This window comes from Cherax quadricarinatus, chromosome 35 (assembly GCF_038502225.1).
Source record: "Cherax quadricarinatus isolate ZL_2023a chromosome 35, ASM3850222v1, whole genome shotgun sequence".
Taxonomy (NCBI): domain Eukaryota; kingdom Metazoa; phylum Arthropoda; class Malacostraca; order Decapoda; family Parastacidae; genus Cherax; species Cherax quadricarinatus.
The window spans coordinates 32323374-32346280 of record NC_091326.1 but is presented as its reverse complement, the minus strand read 5'-3'; the positions used below and the strand labels follow the sequence as shown (position 1 = coordinate 32346280).

The following is a 22907-nucleotide window of genomic DNA, read 5'->3' as shown; positions in this document are numbered from 1 at the left end:
AGATGACTGGAGGTAGTCTGAGAACATGAGAAGACTGGAGGTAGTCTGAGAACATGAGAAGACTGGAGGTAGTCTGAGAACATGAGAAGACTGGAGGTAGTCTTAGAACATGAGAAGACTGGAGGTAGTCTGAGAACATGAGAAGACTGGAGGTAGTCTGAGAACATGAGAAGACTGGAGGTAGTCTGATAACATGAGAAAACTGGAGGTACTCCGAGAACATGAGAAGACTGGAGGTAGTGTGAGAACATGAGAAGACTGGAGGTAGTGTGAGATCATGAGAAGACTGGAGGTAGTCTGAGAACATGAGAAGACTGGAGGTAGTCTGAGAACATGAGAAGACTATAGGTAGTCTGAGAACATGAGAAGACTGGAGGTAGTGTGAGAACATGAGAAGACTATAGGTAGTGTGAGAACATGAGAAGACTGGAGGTAGTCTGAGAACGTGAGAATACTATAGGTAGTGTGAGAACATGAGAAGACTATAGGTAGTGTGAGAACATGAGAAGACTGGAGGTAGTCTGAGAACATGAGAAAACTGGAGGTAGTCTGAGAACGTGAGAAGACTATAGGTAGTCTGAGAACATGAGAAGACTGGAGGTAGTCTGAGAACATGAGAAGACTATAGGTAGTCTGAGAACATGAGAAGACTGGAGGTAGTCTGAGAACATGAGAAGACTGGAGGTAGTCTGGGAACATGAGAAGACTATAGGAAGTGTGAGAACATGAGAAGACTGGAGGTAGTCTGAGAACATGAGAAAACTGGAGGTAGTCTGAGAACATGAGAAGACTGGAGGTAGTCTGAGAACATGAGAAGACTGTAGGTAGTCTGAGAACATGAGAAAACTGGAGGTAGTCTGAAAACATGAGAAGACTGGAGGTAGTCTGAGAACCTGAGAAGACTGGAGGTACTCCGAGAACATGAGAAGACTGGAGGTAGTCTGAGAACATGAGAAGACTGGAGGTAGTCTGAGAACATGAGAAGACTGGAGGTAGTGTGAGAACATGAGAAGACTGGAGGTAGTCTGAGAACATGAGAAGACTGGTGGTAGTCTGAGAACATGAGAAGACTGGAGGTAGTCTGAGAACATCAGAAGACTGGAGGTAGTCTATGAACATGAGAAGACTGGAGGTAGTCTGAGAACATGAATAGACTGGAGGTAGTCTAAGAACAAGGAAGGAATGGAAGTAGTATAAGAGCAAGAAAAGAATGGAGGTAATTTAAGAACAAGAGAAGAATGGAGGTAGTCTAAGAGCAAGAAAAGAATAGAGGTAGTCTAAGAGCAAGAAAAGAATGGAAGTAGTCTAAGAACAAGAGAAGAATGGAGGTAGTCTAAGAACAAGAGAACAATGGAAGTAGTATAAGAGCAAGAAATGAATGGAGGTATTCTAAGAACAAGAGAAGAATGGAGGTAATCTAAGAATAAGAGAATAGTGTAGGTAGTCTAAGAACAAGAGAAGAATAGAGGTAGTCTAAGAGCAAGAAAATAATTGAGGTAGTCTAAGGACAATAGAAGAGTGGAGGTAGTCTAAGGATAAGAGAAGAGTGGAGGTAGTCTAAGAACATGAAGAGTGGATGTAGTCTAAGAGAAAGAGGAGAATGGAGGTAGTCTAAGAACAAGAGAAGAATGGAGGTAATCTAAGAATCAGAGAATAGTGTAGGTAGTCTAAGAACAAGAGGAGAATAGAGGTAGTCTAAGGACAAGATAAGAATGGATGTAGTCTGAGAACAAGAGAAGAGTCGATATAGTCTAAGAACAAGATAAGAGTGGAGGTAGTCTAAGAACAAGAGAAGAGTTTACCTGGAGTTTACCTGGAGAGAGTTCCGGGGGTCAACGCCCCCGCGGCCCGGTCTGTGACCAGTGGATGTAGTCTAAGAACAAGAGAATAGTGTATGTAGTCTAAGAACAAGAGAAGAATAGAGGTAGTCTAAGAGCAAGAAAATAATTGAGGTAGTCTAAGGACAAGAGAAGAGTGGAGGTAGTCTAAGAACATGAAGAGTGGATGTAGTCTAAGAGAAAGAGGAGAATTGAGGTAGTCTAAGAACAAGAAAAGAATGAAGGTAGTCTTAGAACAAGAGGAGAATGGAGGTAGTCTAAGGACAAGAAAAGAATGGAGGTAGTCTAAGAACAAGAAAAGAATGGAGGTAATCTAAGAACATGAGAAGAATGGATGTAGTCTGAGAACAAGAGAAGAGTGGATATAGTCTAAGAACAAGAGAAGAGTGGAGGTAGTCTAAGAACAAGAGAAGAGTAGAGGTAGTCTAAGAACAAGAGAAGAGTGGAGGTAAACTAAGAACAAGAGTAGAGTGGAGGTAGTCTAAGAACAAGAGAAGAATGGAGGTAGTCTAAGAACAAGAGAAGAGTGGAGGTAGTCTAAGAACAAGAGAAGAGTAGAGGTAGTCTAAGAACAAGAGAAGAGTGGAGGTAAACTAAGAACAAGAGTAGAGTGGAGGTAGTCTAAGAACAAGAGAAAAGTGGAGGTAAACTAAGAACAAGAGAAGAGTGGAGGTAGTCTAAGAACAAGAGAAGAATGGAGGTAGTCTAAGAACAAGAGAAGAGTGGAGGTAGTCTAAGAACAAGAGAAGAGTGGAGGTAGTCTAAGAACAAGAAATGAGTGGAGGTAATTTATGAACAAGAGAATAGAGGAGCACTGCAGGAGAGCTAATGACCCACGAGGGTAAACCAAATCCCTCTGGGTAAAAAGAACTTACGAGAAAACTCACCTAGACAGTAGAAAGGAAAGGTAATGAAAATATTGGATAAGAGAAAAGGTCAGGAGAGGAGCAGATAAAGATCAGGTCAAGTCACGATTGTTCTTATGTTTGGAGCATTTGACAGTGTAATGAGAAAATAAGGTATCTACAGATACAAAGTCAAGACTAAGATTCACATTAGAAAAGTTGTTTATAAGAGATGCTTCAAGAAAACTAGAGGAAGACGACCAGTTAATTGGACTACAGTGATTTCTAACATGACAGAAAAGAGAATTAGCGGTGTCGGCATGGCTAACACTTCTTCTGTGTTCTTTAAGTCTGTCAGAAAGAGAGCGTCCAGTTTCTCTAAAGTATTGGAGACGACAAGAGGAGCAGGAAATGGAACAGACTCCGAAAGCATCAGTAGCAGGAGAGGTACGAACCAGATTACTACGAAGGTTGTTTAGTTTAGCGAAATGAGAGACTGATGTCTAAGGAACGGAGGGAGTTGTTAAGATTTGGGAGACTGGAAATATAGCGGAGACAAAGAACAAATTGCAAAGAAGTAGAGAGTTTGGGAGAAGAAAGTCCGTTTAGCACGTGAGAAGAGAATGCCTTCTCATTCCACCTCTCTTCAACTCTCATCTCACTCATGAGTTTCTTATTGTCTGTAAACACTGATACATGGATTCAGTTTTGGCAGGCCATTCATTTATATCAGGACCAGCAGAAGTCGCAGCACTAATCTCTGAAACAATCTTGTCACCCGTGCCCACTCCAACCTCTCGTCCTTACCATTAGCTTCTACCTTCCTGCCTGCCTGCTGTAACCTCTGCCTACTCTTAAAGTTTATATAACGTCTCCTGTGCAGTACTGTGCCAAATGTTCTCTTAAAATCTTTTAACTGTTTGACAGTTACTCTGTTTGCACCACCTTCTTGAACGTCTTTGCTGAGGGAGAGCAACACGTTCCTCTGATCCTTCTCACACTACATGAAGGTGACAGGAACCTACGAAACACAAACACTGAACACAGTGATGTTCACTGCTAGTGGCTACTTGTGTGTATTCAACTAAATGTATTTAAAAGGATTGGTGTACAGTTCTTGGTTCTATCTCTTGAATATTTTGCAACAAGATTTACTGTTTTTGGCCTCCAGGGCTCGATATATCTACTCCTGAAACTGTGTATGGGGCATTCTTCAGCCATGTATTTGTCTACTGATGGCTACTGGTGGTTAACACTCTGGCTTCACACGGTGAGGGCCTGGGTTCGATTCCCAGCCAGAGTAGAAACATTGGACGTGTTTCTTTCCACCTGTTGTCTATGTTCCCCATCAGTAAAATGGGTACCTGGGTGTTAGTCGACTGGTGTGGGTCGCATCCTGGGACACTGACCTAATTTGCCCGAAATGCGGAGCATAACAAGGGAGTTTCTATATAGTAGTATGTCATTGTTGTCATCTAGGACTGTATACCTTGTACATGTACTTGTAGTAAATAAAGATATTATATTATTATTATTATTATTATTATTATTATTATTATTATTATTATTATTATTATTATTATTATTATTATTATTATTATTATTATTATCTGGTGCTTTGAAAGCATCTAAATTCTATATGAACTTAAGTTTTCTCACTTCTTGCTCTCTAGTTCTCGTTTTCTCCTTTGTTGAGTTTTTCCTAATATTACCTGGTCACGCTCTTCTCCTGGCATCTTCCCTGATTCTGCAGAAACTTCAGTCTTGCTGTTCATTTTCTTGCACATCTTCCTGTCATCCTATGTTAGTTCATCTCATTCCATCAGTTTTATTATCATGCCCCTTATTCTTATTTTCCATCTTTCGTGACTATACAACAACCTAGACCTTGATGCTACGTAATTTACAATTAGTTATACCTAGCTGTTGCACGTAGCTTCCTGTTAGGTTAAGTAAGATTCGTTAGGAAACTGGACAAGTGTTTCTTGACGTGGGTCCTAGTCATATGACGACCCGTAGCTGGAGCTTTAGATCATCTGACCGATGCCTTCCACTGGTTAACTACGTCTAGTTCCCTGCTCTCTGCATGTTTCACATACATATGTGTGTAAGCAGATCCAGATTAAGATTTTATTGGCCCCTGGACTACAGCTGCTGTGAGGCCCCTGGACTACATCTGCTGTGAGGCCCCTGGACTACAGCTGCTGTGAGGCCCCTGGACTACAGCTGCTGTGAGGCCCCTGGACTACAGCTGCTGTGAGGCCCCTGGACTACATCTGCTGTGAGGCCCCTGGACTACAGCTGCTGTGAGGCCCCTGGACTACAGCTGCTGTGAGGCCCCTGGACTACAGCTGCTGTGAGGCCCCTGGACTACAGCTGCTGTGAGGCCCCTGGACTACAGCTGCTGTGAGGCCCCTGGACTACAGCTGCTGTGAGGCCCCTGGACTACAGCTGCTGTGAGGGCTCTGAACTACAGCTGCTGTGAAGCCCCTGGACTACAGCTGCTGTGAGGGCCCTGAACTACAGCTGCTGTGAGGGCTCTGAACTACAGCTGCTGTGAGGGCTCTGAACTGCAGCTGCTGTGAGGGCCCTGAACTGCAGCTGCTGTGAGGGCCCTGAACTGCAGCTCCTGTGAGGGCCCTGAACTGCAGCTGTTGTGAGGCCCCTGAACTGCAGCTGTTGTGAGGCCCCTGAACTGCAGCTGCTGTGAGGCCCCTGAACTGCAGCTGCTGTGAGAGCCCTGAACTACAGCTGCTGTGAGGGCTCTGAACTACAGCTGCTGTGAGGGCCCTGAACTGCAGCTGCTGTGAGGGCCCTGAACTGCAGCTGCTGTGAGGGCCCTGAACTGCAGCTGCTGTGAGAGCCCTGAACTGCAGCTGCTGTGAGGGCCCTGAACTGCAGCTGCTGTGAGGGCCCTGAACTGCAGCTGCTGTGAGGGCCCTGAACTGCAGCTGCTGTGAGGGCCCTGAACTGCAGCTGCTGTGAGGGCCCTGAACTGCAGTTGCTGTGAGGGCCCTGAACTGCAGCTGTTGTGAGGCCCCTGAACTGCAGCTGTTGTGAGGCCCCTGAACTGCAGCTGCTGTGAGGCCCCTGAACTGCAGCTGCTGTGAGAGCCCTGAACTACAGCTGCTGTGAGGGCTCTGAACTACAGCTGCTGTGAGGGCCCTGAACTGCAGCTGCTGTGAGGGCCCTGAACTGCAGCTGCTGTGAGGGCCCTGAACTGCAGCTGCTGTAAGAGCCCTGAACTGCAGCTGCTGTGAGGGCCCTGAACTGCAGCTGCTGTGAGGGCCCTGAACTGCAGCTGCTGTGAGGGCCCTGAACTGCAGCTGCTGTGAGGGCCCTGAACTGCAGCTGCTGTGAGGGCCCTGAACTGCAGCTGCTGTGAGGGCCCTGAACTGCAGCTGCTGTGAGGGCCCTGAATTGCAGCTGCTGTAAGAGCCCTGAACTGCAGCTGCTGTGAGGGCCCTGAACTGCAGCTGCTGTGATGGCCCTGAACTACAGCTGCTGTGAGGGCCCTGAACTGCAGCTGCTGTGAGGGCCCTGAACTGCAGCTGCTGTGAGGGCGCTGAACTACAGCTGCTGTGAGGGCTCTGAACTACAGCTGCTGTGAGGGCCCTGAACTGCAGCTGCTGTGAGGGCCCTGAACTGCAGCTGCTGTGAGGGCCCTGAACTGCAGCTGCTGTGAGGGCCCTGAACTGCAGCTGCTGTGAGGGCCCTGAACTGCAGCTGCTGTGAGGGCCCTGAACTGCAGCTGCTGTGAGGGCCCTGAACTGCAGCTGCTGTGAGGGCCCTGAACTGCAGCTGCTGTGAGGGCGCTGAACTGCAGCTGCTGTGAGGGCCCTGAACTGCAGCTGCTGTGAGGGCCCTGAACTGCAGCTGCTGTGAGGGACCTGAACTGCAGCTGCTGTGAGGGCCCTGAACTGCAGCTGCTGTGAGGGCCCTGAACTGCAGCTGCTGTGAGGGCTCTGAACTACAGCTGCTGTGAGGGCCCTGAACTGCAGCTGCTGTGAGGACCCTGAACTGCAGCTGCTGTGAGGGCCCTGAATTGCAGCTGCTGTGAGGACCCTGAACTGCAGCTGCTGTGAGGGCCCCCAGTGATATTTTCAAAAGGAATAAAAAAATAATCACAAGAGTCAATAGTTCAACATATACGTGACGTAATAACGTACAATAATTATAAACACAGTTATAACTGCGATCACTTACCACTTAGTCTCTGGAGGCCCTCCAGTTGGTGGAGGCTCCTGGACTACAGCCCTTAAGGGGCACATAAGTTCATTGTTCCACTATAATCTACCTTGTCCATAATTACTATCTCATTTGTCTGTTTCGTAAGGTGAAGTCCAGGATCTTTCCTTAATTCATGGTATAATTTAACAAATCTTTGAGGACTTCACTAGACTTCACCTTACGAAACAGACAAAACAAATGCGATAGTAATTAGTCTAAATATGTATATGTTATTACAGGTCATAGCTTCATCCGACCTCTGCAACCTAATTGTGGTTGCAGGGGTCGAGACTCAGCTCCTGGCCCCGTGGTCCTGTGTTACTTCCCGTGTCCGCTATGTTGACGTACACATACATGCATGAGTTCAAACTCAGGTGACAAAACATTTAAGGTTTATCATCGTGTAAACAGCAGTTATTATTTATCAAATTTCTTTACATCTGAGGATTTTTTTACTCTATATACATTTTTGAGCTAACTTTTTCTTATGGAAGATAAACGAAGAAAATTGCAATGCAACATTAATATCAATAAATATGTTAATCTTATTGCAGCATGTTGCCTAAGCTCTTTTAAAGAGCTCTTTAAGTTATTCATAAGCAAGTTGTAAATATTATATCTTGAGAAGTGGTTTATGACAGGTTTATTGGAGTATGTGGCAGATGTATGGAAGACGGTGAGTACACCTGCGCTTGCTGAGGCCAGAGGAAGAGATGCTGGCACAATGTTGATTATTTTGGGTACTGGAGGAGGCATGTTCCTCTTGTGCCCAGTGTAGGGGCATCACAGGCTGGGCTGTCATCAAGAAGGCCCAGTTACCCTTGCTAAAAGTGTCAGTCCCACTCGTCCAGTACACAGTTTCTGAAAATAAAGACGAGTAGTATACAAAGAAGTTAGCTAATGTATTTTTTCTCTCTTGTTTATTGGGAAAATTTTCGTTGTAATATAATATGTGTATGTAATACAGACAAGCAAATAAGATATATATCTAACAGTTATGTATCTTTATTCCGAAACGTCTCTCCTACACAGTAGGTTTCTTCAGTCGGGTACAGAGGAGGCAACAGAAGCAGTAGAGACGAGGTAGTCAGTCAGTCATTCTTTAAAGATTACAATGTGGGGCTTATATATTATAGGATATTGTGTGGTTTACATATAACATACTGGTCATATTGTGTGGTATACATATTATAACATACTGGTCATATTGTGTGGTTTACATATTATAACATACTGGTCATATTGTGTGGTTTACATACTATAACATACTGGTCATATTGTGTGGTTTACATATTATAACATACTGGTCATATTGTGTGGTTTACATATTATAACATACTGGTCATATTGTGTGGTTTACATATTATAACATACTGGTCATATTGTGTGGTTTACATATTATAAAATACTAATTACAGAGAGTGCCACTATCACACCCAGCATGACTAGGCATTTCGGGCAGACTAACATTAACTCAAAACTCTATATTGGTACAGATTATGGAGGGTGTTGATATTAAGGCTAAATAACTGTATTACAGTTCGTAAATTACCAATGTGAATGGTTTTGTCTTGGTACGATACATAGTTTCTATCTCAGGCAAACTTATGGCTAACCATACCCCGGCCGGGATTGAACCCACGGTCAGAGAGTCTCAAAACTCCAGACCGTAGCGTTAGCCACTAGCCACAATAAGATTCGTCCAACTAGGTATATTTCTACACCATAGGAAGGTTAGCACAGGCACCTCTGTGACCACAAATGCAAGTTTTTACAGACGAATCTCCAGCTAGCGTGGCCGTGACGAACTCTAGCTCAAGTCCCTTCACTGCCGTCAACATGACGATTTCGTGAGTCATGTAAACTTATGACTAGTTATGATTCATTAGGTAATAATAATATTACGTATTTCTATGTTTATGGTCGATTGGGTGAGTGTAAGTGTGAGTTGTGGGGAATCACAGATATCCAGAGTAGGTCTAGGTTGTTTGTGTGTGTATTATGCAAGTGAGTAGATGGTTTTCATGTAGTTACCTGAATTAATTACATAAATCTAAGTTGTATATTATAAGTGTAGTTAGGTAGCGTTTATGTTTAACGTTAACCTGATAAATGATTCATGTGGGTTTAACACTGATTATAAATAATAATGTTTACCTGGAGTTTACCTGGAGAGAGTTCCGGGGGTCAACGCCCCCGCGGCCAGGTGAATATACTGGATATTAGCAAGTTTGTGTTGTGTGGCACCAGCAAGATCTGAGGTTATACGGCCAGCTTATGTGATGCTTTTGGGAAGGTTGTTAAACATACCAAGCTTCCTGGAGCTTGGTGAGGGTAAGCCCAGTAGAGCAGCTCACCAGACTGTTGTGATACATGGTTTAGGTTAGGTCAGGTTTGTCAGAAAACTGGACAAGTGTTTCCTGACTCTGTCTTTAGTCATATGATGACCCACAGCTGGAGCTTTTGGTCATCTGACCGAGGCCTTCTGCTAGCTTGCCCGTCCCCAGGTTTAAAAATTATGGTTATTATTATTAACATTAGACTTATGATGGTACTGCCGACAAGGAGACCTACTGAAGCCTTGTATCCACGCCACTTCAACCATCTGACTTTTACACTTGACAGCAATATGGGATACCATTCCCTGTGAAGAATCATTAATAAGAATATACAAGGAACTCATAATTTATCTCGCTACAGGGGTGAACAGTTTCTCTGCCTAAAGTGGAAAGGATCTGATAACCTACAGACGACTTGATGTACGCTAATTCTTCATTCGAAGTTGGGAAATAACTTTGTATCAGTGGGAAACAGTTTTGTAATCATAGTCAGCGGACAGAGGGTCAAGTTGAGACCAGGGCGAGTTGGTATCACTTCTGCACATGCTAAATGATTCAAACTGTATTGTTATGTGTGTTAGTTTAATATGTTTATCATGCACCCCATACCCATCCTGTGGGCGGCAATCAAAAGATTACAGAGGTACATGATGGATCCAGGGACTGGACTCAAAAGTTTTGATAACTGAACAAGTTACAAAGGTAATGAACCATGCGAACTGTATTGCTATGTGGCAACCTCTTATTATTCTCCAGTTTGCCTTCTTGTGCTGGAAATATGTAACTGTAAGTGAAATTTATTTCCAGGAAAGGATATTTTGCATTTTCTAAGTATAACTCACCTACGTCATGGAAAAAATGTTGCAGTCAGTAAACTGAGACGTCGTTGTTTATATCTTGTTTATATAAGAGTTGCCAGATTTCTCCAAGTAAAAATATGCCAACTTTGGAAACCAAAGACCAGAAACAACACCTCTCTTTGAAGAAGGAAAAGGCACAATACCGTGACTGGAACAATACACACATAACCCGCACATAACCCAGACAAACTTATGACGACGTTTTGGTCCGATTTGGATCATTAACGAGTCACACACTGTGACTCGTTAATCATCCAAGTCAGACCGAAACGTCATGCTACGTTTCTATGTGCGGGTTATTTGTGTATTTCTGTTACTTCGTTTTGTTGCCTAAATGTTGCCTATGTGTCTTACCTACCAACCTGTCGGTATTGTATACCATTTTGATATTCACTCTGTCAGACACTGCAACACAACATCTTGGTACAGAAGAGAAAACACCTTGGACAACTTTTTCAAGTGAGAATTGTTGGATCTGAGAGGGATGTGACCTCTCAGTGGTTACTACTACGACTCTGCACCTCTCCTTCCCACAGTCTCAACACTGTCGCTTGATCTTCAGTTAGTTCCAGACTTTGAAACAGAAATTCTCCAGGCTGAAGGACTGACAACCTCAAATCTACGACTTCAAGGGTGATGGACTGATTACATCGTCTTCACATCTCTACTGCTCCTGCCTACTTTCTGTACTCGACTGAAGAAGCCTACTGTGTAGGCGAAACGTTTCGGAATAAAGTTGCCTAAATGTTGCCTGTGTATCTTACCTACCAACCTGTCGGTATTGTATACCATTTTGATATTCGTTTACCAGTATATCTGGCAGGCTCCAGCTTGTCTACCAGCATCTCTTGCAGGCTCCAGCTGGCGTACCAGCATCTCTGGCAGGCTCCAGCTGGCCTACCAGTATCTTTGGCAGGCTCGCTGGCCTACCAGTATCTCTGGCAGGCTCCAGCTGGCCTACCAGTATCTCTGGCAGGCTCCAGCTGGCCTACCAATATCTCTGGCAGGCTCCAGCTTACCTACCAGTATCTCTGGCAGATTCCAGCTGGCCTACCAGTATCTCTGGCAGACTCCAGCTGGCCTACCAGTATCTCTGGCAGACTCCAGCTGGCCTACCAGTATCTCTGGCAGACTCCAGCTGGACTACCAGTATATCTGGCAGACTCCAGCTGGCCTACCAGTATGTCTGGCAGACTCCAGCTGGCCTACCAGTATCTGTGGCAGGTTGCATCACCAGCTGATGTAGATATAACTCAATGTAAACTTTGCCAGATGGACTACTGCCACAACTTGGGTCATAATGTACTGGATGCGATAAATTGCAAAAATCGGAGACAACTCACAAATGTTCAAGAACTGTGAAAGTATTTTATCCACAGTGGTATAATACCAGATATTTTGGAAAAAATACCCTGACTTTACCCATTGTAAATAATACCTAACACTCAAACGTGTTTAAATTGAAACATACTATGTTAAAATATGATATAAAGCATTCATAATCACATGTAATTTATATTTTAATATTTTTCCGACTTAATTCATTTCCGCATAAATAACTCATTACGATAATAACCAGATATAAACTATATAAATAATTTACCACTACTGTAACTTGTTTGACTATCAACACTTTGAGGCACAGTGCCTAGACAAACTATGTACAAAGGTGGCAGTAAAGCAATGGCACAGAACTACAGACAGATAGCACTAACATCCCATATCATAAAAATCTTTGAAAGGGTCCTAAGAAGCAAGATCACCACGCATCTAGAAACCCATCAGTTACACAACCCAGGGCAACATGGGTTTAGAACAGGTCGCTCCTGTCTGTCTCAACTATTGGATCACTACGACAAGACAAACAAAATGCAGATGTAATATATACAGACTTTGCAAAAGCCTTTGACAAGTGTGACCATGGTGTAATAGCGCACAAAATGCGTGATAAAGGAATAACACGAAAAGTTGGTAGATGGATCTATAATTTCCTCACTAACAGAACACAGAGAGTAGTCGTCAACAGAGTAAAGTCCGAGGCAGCTACGGTGAAAAGCTCTGTTCCAGAAGGCACAGTACTCGCTCCCATCTTGTTCCTCATCCTCATATCTGACATAGAGATATGAGCCACAGCACTGTGTCTTCCTTTGCGGATGACATCCAAATTTGCATGCTAATGTTCTCGCTTGAAGACACTGCAAGACTCCAGGTGGACATCAACCAAATCTTAAAATAGGCTGCAGAAAACAATAAGAAGTTCAATGATGAGAAATTTCAATTACTCGGATAAGAAAAACGTGAGTAAATTAAAACTTTATCAGAGTAAAAAACAAATTCCAACCTCACAATAGAGCGAAAAACTAATGTAAAAGACCTGGGAGTGATCATGTCGGAGGATCTCACCTTCAAGGACCATAACATTGTATCAATCGCATCTGATAGAAAAATGACAGGATGGATAATGAGAACCTTCAAAACCAGGGATGCCAAGCCCATGATGACACTCTTCAGGTCACTTGTTCTATCTAGGCTGGAATATTGCTGCACATTAACAGCATTTTTCAAGGCAGGTGAAATTGCTGACCTAGAAAATGTACAGAGAACCTTCACGGCGCGCATAACGGAGATAAAACACCTCAATTACTGGGAGCGCTTGAAGTTCCTAAACCTGTATTCCCTGGAACGCAGGCTGGAGAGATACATGATTATATACACCTGGAAAATCCTAGAGGGACTAGTACCGAACTTGCATACGAAAATCACTCACAACGAAAGCAAAAGACTTGGCAGACGATGCAACATCCCCCCAATGAAAAGCAGGGGTGTCACTAGCACGTTAAGAGACAATACAATAAGTGTCAGGGGCCCAAGACTGTTCAACTGTCTCCCAGCATACATAACGGGAATTACCAATAAACCCCTGACTGTCTTTAAAAAGGCGCTGGACAGGCACCACAAGTCAGTACCTGACCAGCCGGGCTGTGGCTCGTACGTCGGGTTGCGTGCAGCCAACAGTAACAGCCTGGTTGATCACACCATGATCCACCAGGAGGCCTGGTCACAGACCGGGCCGCGGGGGCGTTGACCCCCGGAACTCTCTCCAGGTACACTCTAGGTACATGCATGTGTGTGAATATTTACACATGCACGTATGTGTACGTGATGTCCACATGCATACATGTGCATATATAAGCATGTGCCTATGTGATCGCATCCTCATGTATATACATGTGCAGATGATGTGTGTACATGTATACCTGTGCAGGTGATGTGTGTACATGTATATACATGTTCAGGTGATGTATGTGCATGTATATACATGTTCAGGTGATGTATGTGCATGTATATACATGTGCAGGTGATGTATGTGCATGTATATACATGTGCAGGTGATGTATGTGCATGCATATACATGTTCAGGTGATGTGTGTACATGTACAAACATGTTCAGGTGATGTATGTACATGTATTAACATTAAAACATTCACTCGGTAATAATATCAGACGGACCTCCTAGAATTAAATTTAAATAATTACTTAAGAAAATATCAGTCAGTGATCAGTGTCTCAAACTTCACTTAGACCGAAGTTAATGGCCCGTGACCTGGTGGCAAAAGCTTCCGCTTCACACGGTGAGGGTCCGGGTTTGATTCGCTGCAAGGGTGGAAAAATTGGGCGTGTTTCTTTACACCGGTTGTCTATATTCACCCATTAGTAAAATGGGTACCTGGGTTATTATTATTATTATTATTATTATTATTATTATTATTATTATTATTATTATTATTATTATTATTATTATTTACTCCACAATAAATTCAGATTATCTTTAATATTTGTTGTGGATTCTGAATAAATTAAATAATTCTGTACTTGTTAAACAAAAAATATGGAAATTAATGTACTGTAGGTAAATAATATGTCGAGAAATCTGTTTAGTATGTGTGATATTACAAATATATATTAATGAAGTGGGCAAATTAGAGCCTACAAAGGCCACTACAATGAAATATCTCGCTCTCAGGAAGATAAACTAATGTTGAAAGTTTGAAGCTGATCTGAAGAGTCATTCTCCAGTTATACACAAACAAAATTTGGAAATTCGTTATGTAACATTGTTCATAAGTTACCCAGGCACGTACATGGTCCGTGAATCTTGTCCTTGATACAGTACACATCCCATAAAAGTGTGAAGCCGACTGAGTAAGTCATTCTTTAGTTATAAACAATATTTCATGGAGGAAAAAAAAAATCTAAAGGGTCACTACAGTCGATAATTTTAACGCCATAATATATTTATTTATATATATATTTTTTGGTTTTCTTTTATATTCTACTTAAAATTCTCCACAGTCCCATAAGAATAATATATTTAAGTTTTAAGTAAATCAGCTAAAATTACTTAAAAAAGTGGTAAACTGGCAGCCATTATCACCCATGAATATCCACCAGCATTTAGGGTTTAACGCCGATCAGAAGAGGCATTCTCTAGTTATTACAAGAAATTAAAATTAATAAAAATTGCAAATAGAAATTTATGCAGCTTAAAGTGAAGATCAATTTTTCTTACAAACCCACAAGTGCTGAAAGTTTGAACCCAGTCAGAAAAAGCATTCTCTAGTAATTGCTCAAATTTCAATTATTATTAAAATTTCAAATTTGCAACTAAACTGTGTAAATTTACTGTGTGTAAATCTTCTTATGGAAGGACTTTAATAGTTTGAAGCCAATAAGACGAGTCATTCTTTAGTCAGTGAACGTAAATAACAATATATATTCAATAATATTGACAAACTAAGAATTAAACCATCCAGTAATGGTGTAATTCTTGAGAACAAGAAGCCACAACAGAGGTGAAAGTTTGAAGCTGATCGGAAGAGTCATTCTCCAGTTTGTCATGGATTTCAGCGATTCCAAATGTCTTAAGTATTTAATTATGACCAATTCCCCCCCCCACAAACTTAATGGTCATAAACCTGGACATGTGATGCATCAGACATAAAACACTGAAGTGTCCAGAATACGACAACCCAAATTGGTTTAATGTGATTTAATGGGAATAAAAATTCCATACAATTGTTCCCATAAAATAGTTAAATTTGTTCCTACATGATCATCACTTTGTGTCTTTATTGACTGTTGTGTTGTGCATGACTTACCTTATTAATATTGACTGTTGTGTTGTGCATGACTTACCTTATTAATATTGACTGTTGTGTTGTGCATGACTTACCTTATTAATATTGACTGTTGTGTTGTGCATGACTTACCTTATTAATATTGACTGTTGTGTTGTGCATGACTTACCTTATTAATATTGACTGTTGTGTTGTGCATGACTTACCTTATTAATATTGACTGTTGTGTTGTGCATGACTTACCTTATTAATATTGACTGTTGTGTTGTGCATGACTTACCTTATTAATATTGACTGTTGTGTTGTGCATGACTTACCTTATTAATATTGACTGTTGTGTTGTGCATGACTTACCTTATTAATATTGACTGTTGTGTTGTGCATGACTTACCTTATTAATATTGACTGTTGTTTTGTGCATGACTTACCTTAATTAATATTGACTGTTGTGTTGTGCATGACTTACCTTATTAATATTGACTGTTGTGTTGTGCATGACTTACCTTATTAATATTGACTGTTGTGTTGTGCATGACTTACCTTATTAATATTGATTGTTGTGTTGTGCATGACTTACCTTATTAATATTGATTGTTGTGTTGTGCATGACTTACCTTATTAATATTGACTGTTGTGTTGTGCATGACTTACCTTAATTAATATTGATTGTTGTGTTGTGCATGACTTACCTTAATTAATATGGAGATACTGCATTTTGGGATACTGGATTTAGGGATACTGGATTTAGGGATACTGCATTTAGGGATACTGGATTTAGGGATACTGGCTTTAGGGATACTGGATTAAGGTATACTGGATTTAGGGATACTGGATTTAGGTATACTGGATTTAGGGATACTGGATTTAAGGATACTGGATTTGGGGATATTAGCTTTAGGAATACTGCCTTTAGGGATACTGGATTTAAGGATACTGGGGATACTGGATTTAGGAATTCTGGATTTAAGGGATACTGGCTTTAGGGATACTGGATTTAAGGATACTGGGGATACTGGATTTAGGGATACTGGATTTAGGGATACTGGATTTAGGGATACTGGATTTAGGGATATTGGATTTAGAGATACTGGATTTAGGGATGCTGGATTTAGGGATACTGGATTTAGGGATACTGGATTTAGAGATACTGGATTTAGGGATACTGGATTTAGGGATACTGGATTTAGGGATACTGGATTTTGGGATACTGGATTTGGGGATACTGGCTTTAGGGATACTGGCTTTAGGGATACTGGATTTAAGGACACTGGGGATACTGCATTTAGGGATACTGCATTTAGGGATACTGCATTTAGGGATACTGGATTTAATACACAACTGCTCTGATAGGTTTAGTGAGTAGAAATGATGCCAGGCAACACAGGCTGACTCACTGATGCTTACATCATAACTGCCTCATGGCCATGGGCGGTGCCTGGGTACTGCCCCATGGTCATGGGCCGTGCCTGGGTACTACCCCATGGCCATGGGCGGTGTCTGGGTACTGCCCCATGGCCATGAACTGTGCCTGGGTACTGCCCCATGGCCATGGGTGGTGCCTGAGTACTGCCCCATGGTCATGGGTGGTGCCTGGGTACTGCCCCATGGTCATGGGCGGTGCCTGAGTACTGCCCCATGGCCATGGGCGGTGTCTGGGTACTGCCTCATGGCCATGAACTGTGCCTGGGTACTGCCCCATGGCCATGGGTGGTGCCTGAGTACTGCCCCATGGTCATGGGTGGTGCCTGGGTACTGCCCCATGGTCATGGGTGGTGCCTGAGTACTGCCCCATGGTCATGGGTGGTGCCTGAGTACTGCCCCATGGTCATGGGTGGTGCCTGGGTACTGCCCCATGGTCATGGGTGGTGCCTGGGTTCTGCCCCATGGTCATGGGTGGTGCCTGGGTACTGCCCCATGGTCATGGGTGGTGCCTGAGTACTGCCCCATGGTCATGGGTGGTGCCTGAGTACTGCCCCATGGTCATGGGTGGTGCCTGGGTACTGCCCCATGGTCATGGGTGGTGCCTGGGTTCTGCCCCATGGTCATGGGTGGTGCCTGGGTACTGCCCCATGGTCATGAGTGGTGCCTGGGTACTGCCCCATGGTCATGGGTGGTGCCTGGGTACTGCCCCATGGCCATGGGTGTTGCCTGGGTACTGCCCCATGGCCATGAGCTGTGCCTGGGTACTGCCCCATAATCATGGGCTGTGCCTGGGTACTGCCCCATGGCCATCAGCAGTGCCTGAGTACTGCCTCATAGTCATGGGCGGTACCTGAGTACTGACCCATGGATATGGGTGGTGCCTGGGTACTGCCCCATGGCCATGGGCGGTGCCTGGGTACTGCCCCATGACCATGATCAGTTACTGGGTACTGCCTCATAGTTATGGGCGGTGCCTGGGTACTGCCAATTGGCCATGGGCGGTGAATGGGTACTGCCCCATGGTCTTGGGCGGTGAACGGGTACTGCCTCATGATCATGGGCTGTCCCTGGGTACTGCTCTACAGTCATGGGTGGTGCCTGGGTGCTGCCCCATGGCCATGAGCTCTGTCTGGGTACTGCCCCCATAGTCATGGGCAGTGCCTAGGTACTGCCCCATTGCCACCAGAGATGTGAAATGACCTCTACAACTTTGATCTTAGAGTACCTGCACATACCATTTGCTGCACATAGCAGGGACTGATTACTTCAAACTCCTGATCTTCACCATTCTTCTTTGCCTTGGACTGATGAAGCCATTGTCTAGCGAAACATTTCTTCAGTAAAGATACCCAAGTGTTGCACATGTGAATAATTTCTCAACCAGGTGAGTGCTTACCTTGGTGCAAGCGAGCAATTAGCAGGTCCAGTTGAGTGCCCGGGGCTGGAAGAGTGAGCAGTTGACCACCATGGTTCACACAAGCTGCCACAGCCTCTGGGTACGTCAGTTCGTCTCCACCAAACCAGTAACACCCAAGTCCCACCTTCTCATAGTCCAGCCGACACGACTCTGTCAGTAGTTAAAATAAAAAGGGATATTCTTATTACCGTATTTACTAAGTGCCATTTCTACATTTGCCGTTACTGACAGTTCTTTTTCCATTTAATATAGAAGTTAGCTCCATAAATTACCATTACAACATGTATGGTAACTTGTAGTGATCTCAGAAATTCTGTAATACGAGCGTGAAGGGAAAGTCTCCATAATTGTGTTTAATTTCTGCCTGGTAAACATGTAGATCTTTCACACCACGTCCTACTACTGTTACACATGTTACAAAATAACAATGTAAATATTATGAACAAAAAGCCGAATATCCTAGCACTGAGGAATCTCTGTGGCTGATTGGTTACAGTGACGATGCTGAAATATGTAAACATCACGGGTGATGTCCCCATCCATTCTCTTTCTTTACTAGCTCGTCTTAAACACACACACACACACACACACACACACACACACACACACACTCGCACACACACACGCACATACACACACACACACACTCACACACACACACACATACACACACACACACACACACACACTCACGCACATACACACACACACACACACACACACACACACACGCACACACACACACACACACACACTCACACACACACACACACATATACACACACACACACACACACACACACACACACACACACACACACACACACACACACACACACACACACACACACACACACACACACACACACACATAGGGTTGAGGAACTTCCTGCGGGAGGTCCAGTGGGACAGAGAACTGGCAGGAAAGCCAGTAAATGAAATGATGGAATATGTAACAACAATATGCAAGGAGGCAGTGGAAAGGTTTATTCCCAAGGGCAACAGTAACAACGGGAAGACCAGAACAAGCCCCTGGTTTACCCGACAGTGTAAGGAGGCAAAAACAAAATGCAATAGAGAATGGAAAAAGTACAGAAGGCAGAGAACACACGAAAATAGGGAGATCAGTCGCAGAGCCAGGAATGAGTACGCACAGGTAAGGAGGGAGGCCCAACGACAGTATGAAAATGACATAGCATCGAGAATCAAGACTGACCCGAAACTGTTGTATAGCCACATCAGGAGGAAGACAACAGTCAAAGACCAGGTGATCAGATTAAGGACAGAAGGTGGAGAACTCACAAGAAATGATCAGGAGGTATGTGAGGAGCTGAACAGGAGATTTAAGGAAGTTTTTACAGTAGAGACAGGAAGGGCTGTGGGAAGACAGCACAGAAGGGAACATCAAGAGGGAATATACCAACAAGTGTTGGATGACATACGAACAACTGAGGAGGAGGTGAAGAAGCTCTTAAGTGACCTTGACACCTCAAAGGCGATGGGACCGGACAACATCCCCCCTTGGGTCCTTAGAGAAGGAGCAGAGATGCTGTGCGTGCCTCTAACCACAATTTTCAACACATCCCTTGAAACTGGGCAACTACCTGAGAAATGGAAGACAGCTAATGTAGTCCCCATATTTAAGAAAGGAAACAGAAACGAGGCACTAAACAGACCTGTGTCTCTGACATGTATTGTGTGCAAAGTCATGGAGAAGATTATCAGGAGGAGAGTGGTCGAACACCTGGAAAGGAACAAGATTATAAATGAAAACCAGCATGGGTTCATGGAAGGCAAATCTTGTATCACAGACCTCCTGGAGTTTTATGACAAGGTAACAGAAGTAAGACACGAGAGAGAGGAGTGGGTAGATTGCGTTTTCCTAGACTGCAGGAAGGCCTTTGACACAGTTCCCCACAAGAGATTAGTGCAGAAGCTGGAGGATCAGGCGCATGTAAAAGGGAGGGCACTGCAATGGATAAGGGAATACCTGACAGGGAGGCAGCAACGAGTCATGGTACGTGAAGAGGTATCACAGTGGGCGCCTGTTACGAGCGGGGTCCCACAGGGGTCAGTTCTAGGACCAGTGCTATTTTTGATATATGTGAACGACATGATGGAAGGAATAGACTCTGAAGTGTCCCTGTTCGCAGATGACGTGAAGTTGATGAGAAGAATCAAATCGGACGAGGATGAGGCAGGACTGCAAAGAGACCTGGAGAGGCTGGACATGTGGTCCAGTAACTGGCTTCTCGTATTCAATCCAGCCAAATGCAAAGTCATGAAGATTGGGGAGGGGCAAAGAAGACCGCAGACAGAGTATAGGCTAGGTGGACAAAGACTACAGACCTCACTCAGGGAGAAAGACCTTGGGGTGACCATAACACCGAGCACATCACCGGAGGCACACATCAACCAAATAACCGCTGCAGCATACGGGCGCCTGGCAAACCTGAGAATAGCGTTCCGATACCTTAATAAGGAATCGTTCAAGACACTGTACACTGTGTATGTTAGGCTCATACTGGAGTATGCAGCACCAGTCTGGAACCCACACCTGGTCAAGCACGTCAAGAAGTTAGAGAAAGTACAAAGGTTTGCAACAAGGCTAGTCCCAGAGCTCAAGGGAATGTCGTACGAGGAAAGGTTAAGGGAAATCGGACTGACGACACTGGAGGACAGAAGGGTCAGGGGAGACATGATAACGACATACAAGATACTGCGGGGAATAGACAAGGTGGACAGAGATAGGATGTTCCAGAGAGGGGACACAGGGACAAGGGGTCACAACTGGAAGCTGAAGACTCAGACGAGTCACAGGGACGTTAGGAAGTATTTCTTCAGTCATAGAGTTGTCAGGAAGTGGAATAGCCTAGCAAGTGAAGTAGTGGAGGCAGGAACCATACATAGTTTTAAGAAGAGGTACGACAAAGCTCAGGAAGCAGAGAGAGAGAGGACCCAGTAGCGATCAGTGAAGAGGCGGGGCCAGGAGCTGAGTCTCGACCCCTGCAACCACAATTAGGTGAGTACAATTAGGTGAGTACACACACACACACACACACACACACACACACACACACACACACACACACACACACACACGCACATACACCCACACATACACACACACACACACGCACACACACACACACACACACACACACACACACACACACACACACACACACACACACACACACACGCACATACACCCACACATACACACACACACACACGCACACACACACACACACACACACACACACACACACACACACACACACACACACACACACACACTCACACACACACACACACACACACACACTCTGAGGTGTCCCTGTTTGCAGATGACGTGAAGTTGATGAGAAGCATTCACTCGATCGAAGACCAGGCAGAACTACAAAGGGATCTGGACAGGCTGCAGACCTGGTCCAGCAATTGGCTCCTGGAGTTCAATCCCACCAAGTGCAAAGTCATGAAGATTGAGGAAGGGCAAAGAAGACCGCAGACGGAGTACAGTCTAGGGGGCCAGAGACTACAAACCTCACTCAAGGAAAAAGATCTTGGGGTGAGTATAACACCAGGCACATCTCCTGAAACGCACATCAACCAAATAACTGCTGCAGTATATGGGCGCCTAGCAAACCTCAGAACAGCTTTCCGACATCTTAATAAGGAATCGTTCAGGACCCTGTACACCTTGTACGTTAGGCCCATATTGGAGTATGCGGCACCAGTTTGGAACCCACACCTAGCCAAGCACGTAAAGAAACTAGAGAAAGTGCAAAGATTTGCAACAAGACTAGTCCCAGAGCTAAGAGGTATGTCCTACGAGGAGAGGTTAAGGGAAATCAACCTGACGACACTGGAGGACAGGAGAGATAGGGGGGACATGATAACGACATACAAAATACTGAGAGGAATTGACAAGGTGGACAAAGATAGGATGTTCCAGAGATTGGACACAGTAACAAGGGGACACAGTAGGAAGTTGAAGACACAGATGAATCACAGGGATGTTAGGAAGTATTTCTTCAGCCACAGAGTAGTCAGTAAGTGGAATACTTTGGGAAGCGATGTAGTGAAGGCAGGATCTATACATAGCTTTAAGCAGAGGTATGATGAAGCTCACGGTTCAGAGGGAGTGACCTAGTAGCGATCAGTGAAGAGGCGGGGCCAGGAGCTCGGACTCGACCCCCGCAACCTCAACTAGGTGAGTACAACTAGGTGAGTACATACACATACCAAATGTAACCCCACCAAATACAAAGTCATGTAGATTGGGGAAGGGTAAAGAAGACCGCAGACGGAGTACACTCTAGGGAGCCAGAGACTTCAAACCTCACTCAAGGAAAAGGATCTTGGGGTGAGTATAAAACCGAGCACAACTCCGGAGGCGCACATCAACCAAATAACTGCTGCAGCATACGGGCGCCTAGCAAACCTAAGAACAGCATTCCGACATCTTAATAAGAACTCTTTCATGACCCTGTATACTGAGTACGTCAGGCCCATATCGGAGTATCCAACACCAGTTTGGAACCCACACTTAGCCAAGATTGTAAGGAAGCTAGAGAAAGTGCAAAGATTTGCAATAAGAATAGTCCTGGAGCTAAGAGATATGTCCTACGAGGAAAGATTAAGGGAGATCGACCTAACGTCACTGGAAGACAGGAGAAACAGGGGGAATATGATAGCAACTTATGAAATACTGAGAGGAACCGACAAGGTGGACAGAGACAGGATGTTACATAGATGGGACACAACAACAAGGGGTCACACTTGGAAGTTGCAGACTGAGATGAATCACAGGAA

At 44.2% G+C, this 22907-nt stretch overlaps 1 protein-coding gene across 1 annotated transcript in view; it reads right to left on the bottom strand.

Annotated features, from left to right (window-relative positions):
* Positions 1-7305: 7305 nt before the first annotated feature.
* Positions 7306-22907, bottom strand: part of LOC128686848 (uncharacterized) — a 315805-nt gene continuing 300203 nt past the window's right edge. Inside the window, exons 6-7 of the mRNA XM_070091491.1 lie at positions 18069-18239; positions 7306-7774 (exon numbers count right to left, since the gene is read on the bottom strand). Coding sequence (XP_069947592.1) covers positions 7557-7774; positions 18069-18239 — 389 coding nt within the window. The 3' untranslated portion in view covers positions 7306-7556. The remainder of the gene's footprint in view (positions 7775-18068; positions 18240-22907) is intronic.